Source organism: Cavia porcellus, unplaced genomic scaffold, assembly GCF_034190915.1.
Source record: "Cavia porcellus strain 051 isolate PalLab524CR breed Dunkin Hartley unplaced genomic scaffold, mCavPor4.1 scaffold_16, whole genome shotgun sequence".
Taxonomy (NCBI): Eukaryota; Metazoa; Chordata; class Mammalia; order Rodentia; family Caviidae; genus Cavia; species Cavia porcellus.
Window position 1 is genome coordinate 29,421,639 of NW_026947499.1, and position 13,100 is coordinate 29,434,738.

The following is a 13,100-nucleotide window of genomic DNA, read 5'->3' on the forward strand; positions in this document are numbered from 1 at the left end:
TGTAAGTCATATTTCTACTATCACACTGCTTGAGCGCACCGTCAGTCAGCTTGAATGAGTGTTCTTCTCTTTGCAGATCCCAGAAATTATCCATTTCTGCTGTGATTTCCTCATGTCCTGGGTGGATGAGGAGAACATCCTTGATGTCTACCGGCTGGCAGAGCTCTTTGACTTGAGCCGCCTGACCGAACAGCTGGACACCTATATCCTGAAAAACTTTGTGGCCTTCTCAAGGACTGATAAGTATCGCCAGCTTCCCCTGGACAAGGTCTACTCCCTCCTCAGCAGCAATCGCCTGGAAGTGTCCTGCGAGACAGAGGTGTATGAGGGAGCCCTGCTCTACCATTATACCCTAGAGCAGGTGCAGGCTGACCAGATCTCACTGCACGAACCCCCTAAACTCCTTGAGACAGTACGATTTCCCCTGATGGAAGCTGACGTCCTCCAGCGGCTGCATGACAAGCTGGATCCCAGCCCACTGAGGGACACGGTGGCCAGCGCCCTTATGTACCATCAGAATGAGAGTCTGCAGCCCAGTCTGCAGAGCCCGCAGACAGAGTTACGCTCAGACTTCCAGTGTGTCGTGGGCTTTGGGGGCATTCACTCTACACCGTCCACAGTCCTCAGTGACCAGGCAAAGTATCTGAATCCCCTGCTGGGAGAGTGGAAGCACTTCACTGCCTCTTTGGCCCCCCGCATGTCCAACCAGGGCATTGCAGTACTCAATAATTTTGTGTATTTGATTGGAGGGGACAACAACATCCAAGGATTCCGAGCTGAGTCTCGATGCTGGAGGTATGAAAGGGCACTTGGCAGAAACTGTCTGCAGGTGATACTCTGGTACAAGAGTTGTTGGCTAATGGGCTGGTCAGGGACATGTTCTGGTGGTCACCTCACCATAGTCCTGGGTTCCACATTAGCTTTTTACTTGAAGTTCATGGCTTAGGTGTTCACTTATTTTGTGGATAAAGTCCAGGTGAATTCAGAGAATGTAGACCATAGTGAGATAAGGGAAATGAGCACCAAGATTCTTTTCATTTTCTTCTGTCCTTGTCCTTCTCAGAAACCCAGTCATCCTGGATCCAGCCTGCCCATTCTGCCAGGAGTGCTGAGTTGTACATGGCTGGCTTAGCACAAGGAGTGAGGCATGCTGTATAGGGTAGCTACTCCATCTTGCTCACTCCTGAGTTTTGCTATATCTTGTTTCTACTTACCTGCTGGTCTGCTCTGCTGTTTCTTCTCTCTTAACTGTCATTCCATGATGGAGGATGACTTATGCCCACCTGAGTACACAGCCTCGCTCAGGGAAATGGGAAGGGCCAGCAAGCTTCGCTAGCCTCTTGCCAAATCCCTCCTGGCTCTATAGTCAACTAAGTGCTGGGCAGAAGGTTTCATGGAAGGAGGCAGTTTGCTAAGATGAGTTCTTGGGTTGCTGTAGTCTGCAGAATACCTCCAATTTTATCAGTCAACTAATCTGTGATCCCAGAGGTTAATTTCTTTGACTGAGCAAGGAACAGTAAGTCTAGTACCCATGACCTTAGCTATCACTAGGTTTCCTGCCACACCACCAACCCTGTGTGTGTGTGTGCGTGCACACACACACACACACACACACACCCACCATACCTTGGTATGTGTAGGAAGTCTCCTCGCCCTGCAAGACAAAAAATGACTTCACAGAGATTGCCATCTGCTTCCAGCACCCCTGAGCTAGCTATTGACATAGTTCACATTCATGTTCATGTTCTGTCTTCTAGGATAAGGACTGGGGTGAGATCTGGGCCTGGCTATGCCTTTAGGAAGCAAGCATAGTGATCCTAACTCAGAATGCGATGGTCATTCCTCTGGTATTTCTGCTCTCCTAGCTTGAAAGAGCAGTCACTTTCGTTAAACTGGTAAGATTCAAACAAAGCTTGCTAGTAATATGTTGTGATTAAATATGAGAAACAGTAGAGTTCAGAAAGGAGAAAATAACTTCCTTCATTTCCCATCTAACCAAATACTGCTCAGTAGATACAGCTGTGGCAGATTCTGGCTTCCCTCTGACCCAGTCTCAAAGTTTCTTTCTTTTAGGGGCTCAGTTTCACAGCTGCAGGGCCAAAGCCAGGCCTTCTTACCTAAAGAAACCCACAGAACTACAAAGCTGAGCTCTTCGGAATGCCTCATCTCTGCCCCACAATAGAAGGTAGAAGTAGCTGTGTACCTAGCAGGGAGGCTAGACTTTTGTACAAGGCTGTCCCGGGGTGTCACTCTTGGGGGCTCTGCCTGCTCCTGTATTCTGATCTCCTGTTATGTGTTGTTGATCTCAGTTTCATTCAAAACAGTGATCATATTCTTGTAGACATGTGCTACAAGATCAAAGCCAAACTCTAGATAAAACTGACACTGCCCCTGTGATCAATAACTCCAGTTTCAAATTCCAGTTTGGGAGTTGGATGGTGGTGACAGGTGGAGATGGCAAGACCTACCTCATGGGGTAAGCACACCCAGAGGGTAGAGCTGGTGGGCAGGGCCACAGCCTGCTTACCTGCTTGCTGTCTAATCTGATACCTGTCATTGCTACAAAAGAAAAGTTTCATTCATCTTTGGTGAACTCAAAACTTCTAAATGAATCTCTGAATGTTTGTTTTGATCTCTTGTTGGAATCAAACTCGGACTTCATGCATGTTAAGCAAAAGCTCTACCGCAAAGCTGTATCCCCAGTCCTAAGTAGTCCTTTAATTTGAATGTTCTAAGAGTTCGGTTCTTTCTCCTCTTTCCTTTTTCATAGCTCACCCACTTTAGAACTTACAGACCAGTTGTGGTGAACCTATGGCATGCATGCCACAGCGAGCTATCATTAAAAGCTGTAAAAAGGTTCCCCATCACTGCTGTAGACCCTCAAAGTGTAAGAAAGGAAGTTTTTGCAGTAAATTAGAGTTTGTATTCTAAGGAATTATAAAGGAGTTGTACCTACCAGCTTGTATCATAAAGCTCTGATACAGAAAAACCTATGTGAAGTTTCCTTTTTTTTTCTTTCTCTTGAGGCAGGGTCTCACTGTATAGTCCAGTTTGGCCTCACCTGTGACAGTTCTCCTGCCTCAGCTGAGTGCTGGGATTATAGACATGATGTGCCACCACATCCATGAAGTTATCTCTTAAAGCAAATTATATTTGCCTCCATAACACCATTGTTTCTCTTTTATTTTTTCTTTGATTGCATCTATTACTGTATCAGTCACCTTCATATTACAATGAAATACCTGAGACAACTGACTTATAAAGAACAGGGGTTTATTTAGCTCATAATTTTGGAGGTTCAAAATCTATGATCTTGGTGTGAATTCGGTAACCATTATTTTGGCCTCTGTGAGGAAGGATGGCAGTAATGGAGTGTGTGGGAGTTATATTTTGAACCAGAGAGAGAGAGAGACAAGAAGAGATCAGGGTCCTGTATTCAGATCATAGTTACCTACATTTTTTTAATGCTTTTTCCAGAGCAGCCCTATGAGTGTGAAACACTGATTGTGTGCTATACCTAGAGGTAACCAGTCTTACCTTGCCATGATTCCTGACTCTACATAAAATACAGCCTTTAAAGCATTAACAGTCATGGAAACATTTAAGTTGTGGATATTCAGAAGGAAAAAAAACCCTAAATTTAGGAAAGAATTCAAAAACATTTTTTGTACCAAATCTAGATTGTATCTCTGAGTTTGCAATAGTTTTGCAGGCCAAAAATCTGGATTAAAGTCACTATCTTAGTCAATTCAGGCTGCTGTAACAAATACCATAGATTGAGTATCTTAAACACATGTATTTCTCACAGTTCGGTTACTGGGAAGTCTAAGATCATGGTGCCTGCTGACCCAGTCCCAGTAAAGGACTTTTCTTGCTATGTCTTCACATGGTAGGGTGTGAGCTCTAGTTTCTTACTTTTATTGTTATTTTTTATTTTTGTCTTTTGAAACAAGATCTTACTATGTACCCAGGATGGCCTAAAACTTTTGATCCTCTTGCCTCAGCCTCCCAAGTGCTGGGATTACAGTTGTGCACTGCCATGCCTGGCTCTAGTCTCTTCCTTTCATAGGAGCACTAAACCTATCATGAGTACTCTACTGTCATGACCTCGTTAGCTCACAAAGGCCCCATCTCCAAGTACCATCACATTAGGTATTAGGGCTTCAACACAGGAGTTTTGGAGTGTACAAACATTCAGTCCATAGTAGGGATTAAGCTGTTTTTATTTTTATGAGGCATTCAGCTAGCTGGGTGAGATGGTGTACTCCTATAATTCTAGCACTTGAGAGGCCGACACAGGAGGAGTACCATGAGTTTGATGCTAACCTGATGAGCTCAAGGCCAGTCTGACACTACATAGTGAGACTCTTAAAAAAAAAAAAAAAAAACTATTATTTTTTTAGAAAAAAATACTATTTGAGGCTCTGTTCCATAAAATGGGAAATTCAGTAAAGCAGCAGTTAGGTGGAGGTGTTTCTCAGTGGTAGAGTATGAGGTCCTTGGTTCTGTCCCAGAAGCTCCCCCCACACACAAAAACACATGGAGAGAAATAAGAAACACGCCAAACTTGTGTTCCATCTAAATTATTGTCCAGTGTTGTAAGTGCGTATGTGTATGATTCCTTAAATATGAAGCCATAAGTCCAAATGAACTCAGCCTAAGAGACTGAGGGCAGCCAGCCAGGCATGGTGGCACATGCCTGTAATCCCAGCCTTCTGGAGGCTGGGTCAGGAAGATCACCAAGAGTTCAAGGCCAGCCTGTACAACATAGCGAGACCCCCTGTCTGAGGAAAAAGAAAAGAAATGGAGGGCAGAAGACCAGGAAGCAAGTGGAAGCATTTAGAGAGTTTTGTCTCCCTCTGGTGGGAAGAGCAGATGTGGTCTAGTCTGAAAATAGGATGGTTGCCCAGAGCAGATTATTGGAAGCACAGCGCATCTGCTGAAAGGCAGTGACTATCCCCCATCTACCAAATGACAGAACCTCTGTGAGCTCCAACTGCTGGGCTCAGCTCCGCCTTCCACTGGCTCATTCCCCAGTTCTAGTCTCAGGAGGGCTTTTCTGGTTGCTGAAAATAGCTGCCCTTCCCAGGCCCTGCTGACTGATCACTCTACCTGCCTCTGGTATTCCGTGGGGCGCTTGCTTACTGTGTTTCTGTTTCCCCTGCTGCAGCAGAAGTCAGTGCCCTGACCCTTTGGAGTCCCTATGCTGAGCGCTGTGGTATTTGTCAAGTGAATGAGTGAGCTCCGTACTGGTAGTCTTACTCCTATGCTTTCCTCACTCAGCAGATAGTTCACAGCTACCTGTGCCAGATGGCGTGCTGAGATACAGGACTGTAGCAGTGAACTCTGGTCTTTTAGGTACCCACCCCTAACAAGTTAACAAGGAAACCTTTTATGCTTCTTGTCCTTTATGATTCTTGGTGACATGTTCTAGGCCACTGGGCAAATGCAGAAGCTGAGAGATTAAAAGTGATGCCCAGCTGCACCCAGCTAGATGGGCAGGTCAGCGTGACTCAGGTGTGTGTCCTCTCTGCTAGTGGCCCTGCCTCCTGACAGACATGCTTCCTGTATTCCTATGGGCTGGTCAAAGGCCAGTGGCAAGAAAAAGCAGCTGCAGAGCATGTCTAACTTGGACTCTGAGTGAAGAATGAACTAATCTCTTCACTGGGTATAAGCCAAAGGGAAAGCACTTACATGACAAAAGCTGTAACTGGCCATGTGCCCTTGACCAAGGAGCATCAGAATCAGAGCTGGGCAGACGCTGGCAGCTGGGTGGCTGCTCCAGAGAAAAATACCAGACATGGATTGGGAGAAAAATGAGGGCTTCAGGCTCATGGGTCCTGGCCCCTTGTCCCTTTTGGGTCATCTGTTCACCCAGCAGGACAGCTCCCTGCATATTGTACATGGGCCCTGCAGAGTACCAGGTTTGGACACGGAGAGAAAGGGAAGAGCCCCCAAGGGATAGGGTTGGGGAGAGAAAGGAAAGGTGGGCTGTGTACTGGGAGGAGCTTTGGATGCTGGGTTCGGAGCATTTGGATTTGGAAATTTGAGTTGGGACCTCACTGGTATGGATGGGAGCAGACGGACAAGGAGCACTGAGCTGTGTAGAGGACAGGTGAGCAGCCAAGTGGAAGTAGCTGTAAGGCATTAGCAGAGTGGGTCCACAATGCAGGACAGACGGTGAGTAATAGTTGGCAGAGCTGGGCAGCTGAGATCCCTGCTGTGGATAAGCAGGGCCAGAAGGGGCAGCCTGAACAAGCAGGGTGGGTGGACAGAGAGAAGACACTTGACTGTACAGAGAAGGAGAATGAGGCCCACCGCTTGGGGATTAGACCATTTCATGAAAATTGGCAAGGAGGGAAAAACGGTCTGTGATGAGGGGAAGCTGCACTGTGGGGCATGAAGTGGCTCTGCTGTCGGGAGAGTGAACTACAGTAATAGTGCCTGAGAGGGCTAGGCTCAGCGAAGGTCAGTGTCCCTGCCTTCTTGCCTGGAGCACCCTCCCCTCTCCACAGGCCTTGGGCTTGAGCTGCTCAACATTGCATCCTGTTCTTCCAGGCAGCTTCAGCCCAGCTACCCTCCTGAGCCCAAGGGAGACTCCTTGCAAGCCATCCTGTATCTTTTCTTCATGGGGTATCCCTAGAATCCTACAGGACCCTGCCCTCATTGTGCCCACAGTGCAGGTTAGGAGGATTCCCACTTCATAGGAGGGAGACTTTGGGGGTAACAGGATGCCCAGTTTGGGAGCCTAGCAGAGGTGGAATAAAAAATGAGATAGTTACTTCAGATGTGTGAAGCAGGGCTGAGGGAAGCCTGGCACTGCTGGATATTGACAAGGCTAAGGATATGATGGCTACTATGAAGACAGTACATCTGAGCAGCCCCACATAATGAGGTTTGTGGTTTATCTGGAGTCTTCCTAAATGGGGACAGATGAGATAAAGGTAGGCATAGGAATAGCAGATAGGTATCCTGGGGTGCACTATTGGCTTAGAAACTGTCCCAGAGGTTACACTTGGAAAGACCAGCATCTTGGGCAGAAATCCAAGAGGCTCTTAGCTTCCATGCTGTGATGTAGCATCCTGCTGGCTGTCAATTGGTCAATATGTTATGGCTTGTGGGGGCTGCCAAGGTGGGGGACATTCAGGCTGGGCTGCATCACACAGGAAGGGTGGGAGCAGGCACTGGGCCCAAAGGGCAAGCTGCTTGCTGGTCAGTTATACTTTGTCCTCATGTCCCCTCAAAGGTACGACCCTCGGCATAACCGTTGGTTCCAGATCCAGTCCTTGCAACAGGAGCACGCAGACCTGTGTGTGTGTGTTGTGGGCAGGTACATTTATGCCGTGGCAGGACGCGACTACCACAATGACCTGAATGCTGTGGAGCGCTATGATCCTTCCACCAATTCTTGGACCTATGTGGCTCCACTCAAGAGGGAGGTAAGGAAGCACTCCAAGAAGACCTTCTGGATTTCCTTCCCTGGGCGTTCGGGAGTTGGAGGCCCAGATGTAAAGGCCAAGATCAGGAAAATAGGCCCAGGAAGCATGGCCTACATTGCTCCCAGTATCCTATAGAGTGTGGGCACATTGAGGGTCCAGACCCCATTCTTCAGACAGTATCTCTCCTGAGTCTCACATGCTGATCTTTGTTTTTGTTTTGAGACAGGGTCTTGCTATGCAGTTCGGACTGGTCTTGAACCCACTATAGATCCCAAGCTGGCTTAAACTCATGGCAATCCTCCTGCCTCAGCCTCCCAAGTGCTGGGATTACAGGCATGCGCCACCATACTTGGCAAAATACTTAGACATGTTGATCTGTATCATGCCATCCTGGACCCATAAACTGCTTTAATCTTGTAGTTCATTGTAGACAAAAACCTCCTGTATTTGTCCTCCAGCCCAGCTAAAATGAAGTAGGACATTAAACAAGAAGGATCCTGAGGGAGAGGAGAGCTCTCAGCAACCTGTTTCACTAACTTGTGCTCACAGGTCCCTGGGAAGACGAGGCCTTCTAGAAGCCAAACTGCTTTCAAGGTTCTACTCTTCATATTGCAAATAAAAATCAGGTGCATTTACACAAAAATACTTTTTTTTTTTCGTACCAGGGATCGAACTCACAACCTCACACTTGTTTGTGCCACTGAGCTGTGTTCCTAGCCCTTTATATAAAAACACTGATTTATTCTAATTTGAAGTTGCTTAACGTTATGTTCATTATGCAGAGGTGATGTTTAGATGTTTAGAGGGCAGCTCTCCTTCTTCCTGTGGCTTTCCAGTACTTGGACCTGCCCAGAAAATGAGCCATGGGGCCCAGGGGAAGGAAGAAGCTGTGCCAACCCTTGCTTGCCAAGTCTCAGTCTCTGAGGACAGGATATGCATCCTGCTAGTGCCAGCATTGCTGTTTGCAGAGTACCTGTAGCCTGATGATGCCTTTGAGGATCCCTGAGCACCAGAGTCAGAGGATGGTATGGAAGCCAAGGACTCTGTTCCACACTTGTTTGTCCTGTGCTGACTCTAGGACCTTTGCAGGACCCTCTTTCCAATGCCCACCATTTCTCTGTCGCTCCTCACTCTAAAACTGAAACTTTGACCTCAGAGTATGAGGAATGGGATCTCCCTGATGAGTCCCACTCCTCTGTACCCAGGTCACTAGCACAGCTAACACAGAGACCTGTCATCTTTCCTCACAGACAACTGTGCGCTTGCAGCAGTGGCCTGCTGCTTGCTCATCTTCTTTGGAGGAAAGGAGCCTCTTTGGAGGGCACTCCTTACTGCAATCCTAAAGATGAAACAATTTCATGGTGAAGATCAAGGGGCCCTTGAGACCTAGTGAATGATGAGGGCTCCTGGATCCCATTTAGGGCCTCCAGAAGTGGAGGCAGGGGATGGACCAGTCTTTGAGGCAACAAGAGAAGCTGCAGTTCTCCATCTTGGCCACAAGAAGGCAGCCTTGGTCTTCAACTAACATGGCCACGTTGAGCAGTTCCTCTCCGCTTGTTTGTTTTCGGTTCTTTCTGCAACTATAAATTGCCTGATATGAACCAAGTCTTAGGATCCAATAATAACAAGAAATAGCAAACTTTATCTCCTAAGGTGTTTACAGCCTTGCAAGAGAGACCATGATTTAACTACCCCACAAGTCAGTGAAGTTGTTACGGTAGTCATAAGTGGGATGAAGAAAGGAGGTGGGAGGCTCTTGCAAGACACATGCTTGGAGAAGTTCTGTCTGACAAGGTGTCCGTGAGACTAAGCACAAAAGAAAAGCAGGCCATCAGCTGATTGCAGGACCTGGCTGGACCTTCTAGGGGCAGGAGGAGCCTCACAGTCTATCCTGAAGAGGGGAAGCTGGGTGAACATTGTGAAGAGGTGGCGGAGAGGAGCATGAGCAGAAGCACAGAGCAGTGCTGGAACCTGTGAAGGTGAAAACGAGTGATGGACTAACATGTGGTTTTGGAAGTGAATTATAATATTTTGTAGACTTAAATGTAGTATGTAAAGCTGTCAAACTTTTAGGGAAAAAAAGCTTCAAGGTGTGGGGCCAGGAGAGCTTTGAGACTTCACTTCAAATGCATGTAGCACAAAAAGAAAAATCTGTAAATTGGGACTGTTTCAAATGGAAACTTTGGGCCAGGTGCTGTAGTGCATGCCTGTAATCCCAGCACTTAGGAAGCTGAAGCAGGAGGATCACCATGAGTTCAAAGCCAACCTGAGCTACATAGCGAGATGCTCTCTCAAGAACATACAAGAAAATTTTTTATGAGGTATGGTGGTACATGCCTTAATCCTAGCACTTTGGGAGACTGAGGCAGGAGGATCACAAATTTGAACCCAGCCAGAGCAATTTAATGAGACTGTGCCTCAAAAAAATAAATAAAAAGAGCTGGAGGTGTAGCAAATTGTGAAGGCCTGGCCAGGGATTTAGCTCAGTGGCATAAGTATCTGCCTGGCAAGTGTGAGGTTGTGAGTTCAATCCCCATTGTGAAGGCCTACACTCAATCCCCAGGCTTGGTGGTACACACCTGTAATCCCAGTACTCAGTACGCTGAGGCAGGAGGATCACTGCAAGTTTGAGGCCAGCCTGGCCTACAGAGTGAGTTCAAGGCTAACCTGAATTGCATAGTGAAACCCTGTCTCAAAAAGGACCCCCCCCCCGCAAGAAAAGCATAGTTTTTGCATAGAACCTTACTTAAATACCTACTACAGTGCAAATGTTGTGTGAGTAGTTATTACCTCTTATTCATGGAATAATGGCAAGAAGAGGCCTATGCATGTTCAGTACAGACACAATATGTGAAAGTATTTTCCATCCTGCAGATACAGAGGGCCAACTGTATTTCTTTTCCTTTCTTTTCTTTTCTTTTTGTCTTATTGTGTTTTGCTCACATCAAGTAGTATCAGATAGGTACTGTCTGCAAACAGATATGGAGGGCTGGGTCAGCAGGTTGGTAGAGTTGCTTGGCCAGTGGGTGCAAAGGAGGGTTTGAGGTCTCTGTATATGGGACACTTTTCCCTTATGCTGTGTCCTTTTCCTGACCAGCTTTGAAAAGGATGCTTTGGTTTTCATGGAATTCTTCCAAGCAGATGTTTCCTTTAGGAGCAAAAGAAAGACAAAGATGGGGTTTGAACTCTGGGTCTATAGATGTATCACTTGTTGGGCAGAAGTCAGGGGTCACCAAGTAGAAGAGTCAGTCTGTTTAGAACCCAAGAAGCAAGTCAGAAAGTCAGAAGCCTCAGGAAGTAGTTGAGGCAGGTTTGGGGCAGGGAGTGGCCTCGGCAGAGGCTGCCTGGCCACCCTTCTCACTGCCCTCTTGCACCCTCTTTGCTGACTGCTGCTGTCATGGCTGCTCCACGCAGGTGTATGCCCATGCAGGTGCGACACTGGAGGGGAAGATGTACATTACTTGCGGCCGCAGAGGGGAGGACTACCTGAAAGAGACGCACTGTTATGACCCAGGCAGCAATACCTGGCACACTCTGGCTGATGGGCCAGTGCGGCGAGCCTGGCATGGCATGGCCACACTCCTTGACAAGCTGTATGTGATCGGGGGCAGCAACAATGACGCTGGCTACAGAAGGGATGTGCTTCAGGTGAGCAAGGTCCAGAGCTGCCCACTTGGGCAGCAAAACTGATCAGAAAGCCAGACATGGTGCCTCTTGAATCCCACTACTTGTGCAGATGAAGGGGGAAGACTACAGATTTGAGCCCGGTCTGGGCAACAACTTAGGGAGATTTTGTCTCAAAACACCAAAGGGCTGGGGATTTAGTTCAGTATTCCCTAGGTTTATGTCCGGTACTGCTCCTCCACTCCCTCCCTTTTTTTTTTTAACAAGAAGTTAGAATTCCAGTGTGTCCTATCCCACACACATAGGCCAGCACACCGCTATAATGCTTCTGTGGTAAAACAGTCACCACAGCAGCACAGTTCTGTAGGTCAGAAGTCTGGCAGACTTAAATCAAGGTATAATCAGGTTGGACCTTTTTTCTACAGTGAAGCCCTCGGAGAGGATCCCTCTCTCTGTTGTTGGCATAATTCATCCCTGGTAGTTGCAGGGTAGAAGTTCCTGTTTCCTTGCAGGCCCCTCTTGGCTTCAGAGGCCACCATCCCTGACTTAGGGACACCTTATCTTCAAAGCAACTTAAATAGATAGAATCCTCTCATTTGGCTGTCCCCTTCCTTTATAAAGGGCTTGTATGATTATAGATGCTCCTTCATTTATAATGGGGTTATGCCCTCATAGATTCATGTTAAACTGAAATACCCTAGGTCAAACAATGTATTTAACTTAACTTACAGTTTAGCAGTATGGTACACTGTCAAGACTCAGTTGTCTAGAAACAAAAAAAAACAGCAACAAAAAAAGACTCAGTTGTTCACTCTCGAGATGGAGTGGCTGACTAGCTACAGCTCACTCATGCTGCCTAGCATCACTAGCCTGAAAAGACCAAAATTCCTAATCTGAAGTATAGTTTTTACTGAATATATATCACTTGTGTACATTTGTAAAGTTTAAAAAAACTGTACGTTGAACCATTTTAAGTCAGAGGACTTCTGTACTGGGTCTACCTTAAAAATTCACTGAAAACATAACAAAACAACCTTACCTCAAGAACTATACCCTTGGGCTGGGGATTTAGCTCAGTGGCATAAGCGCCTGCCTTGCAAGCAGGCAGTCGTGAGTTCGATCCCCGTACCAATAAAAAAGAAAAAGACACACACAAAAAAAAAAAACAAGCCGGGCGTGGTGGCTCACTCCTGTAATCCCAGCACTTGGGAGGCCGAGGCAGGAGGATCATTTCGAGTTCAAGACCAGCCTAGGCTACAAAGTGAGCTCAAGGCCAGCCTGAACTGCATAGAGAGACCCTGTCTCAAAAAGACAAAAAAAAAAAAAAAAAGAACTATACCCTTAATCCCATCTGCAAAATCACTTTTGCCATATAAAATAACATTCACAAGGCCAGAGATTAGAACCTATACTTCTTTAAGGGGCCATTATTTTGCCTACCAAGCTAGAGAACCAAAAAGGATTAATCAGAAGGATAAAATTTTGCTGGGCATGGTGGCACATGCCTGTATCCTAGCACCTGAGGCTGAAGCAGGAAGATCATCATGAGTTCAAGGCCAGCCTGGGTTACACAGTGAGCTCAAGGCCAGTCCAAATAGCATAGTGGGGCCCTATCTCAAAAAAAAAAGATTTTATGGCTCTTAATACACATTGCCGAATTCTTTTCCTGATACATTGTGTCAGACTGAAACACACAAGTGTGGCTTTATCATACCTTCATCAGCGTTAGATTTCATGATGTTTTTCCCCTTTCCCAGTGGTTGTTAGTTAACAGTTGACATTTTGGTTTTGCATTTCTTTGATTCTAGTAAGTTGAACATTTCCTCATGTCTTTGTTTAGTTTTAAAGATAGAAAACACTGGTCATCACAATTAGTCAGCAAGTAACTGCTTCCACACTGTGTTCTCCACTAGTGTTGGATGTGCTGGAGGTAGTAAGACATTTAGGTGGGGTCAGCCTTGTCTTGTGGAGGAGAGGAAAATGCCCTCGAACATGGCAAATGACAGAACTGAGCGGGGGGCACCTGCATATGGGAGC

At 46.6% G+C, this 13,100-nt stretch overlaps 1 protein-coding gene across 7 annotated transcripts in view; it reads left to right on the forward strand.

Annotated features, from left to right (window-relative positions):
- The window catches only part of Klhl22 (kelch like family member 22), a 37,127-nt gene that overhangs the window by 22,782 nt on the left and 1,245 nt on the right, over positions 1–13,100 (forward strand). For all 7 annotated transcript variants that reach the window (XM_063226086.1, XM_063226088.1, XM_063226087.1 and 4 more), the window contains 3 exons: positions 77–795; positions 7,247–7,439; positions 10,854–11,087. In XM_063226086.1, coding sequence (XP_063082156.1) covers positions 77–795; positions 7,247–7,439; positions 10,854–11,087 — 1,146 coding nt within the window. The remainder of the gene's footprint in view (positions 1–76; positions 796–7,246; positions 7,440–10,853; positions 11,088–13,100) is intronic.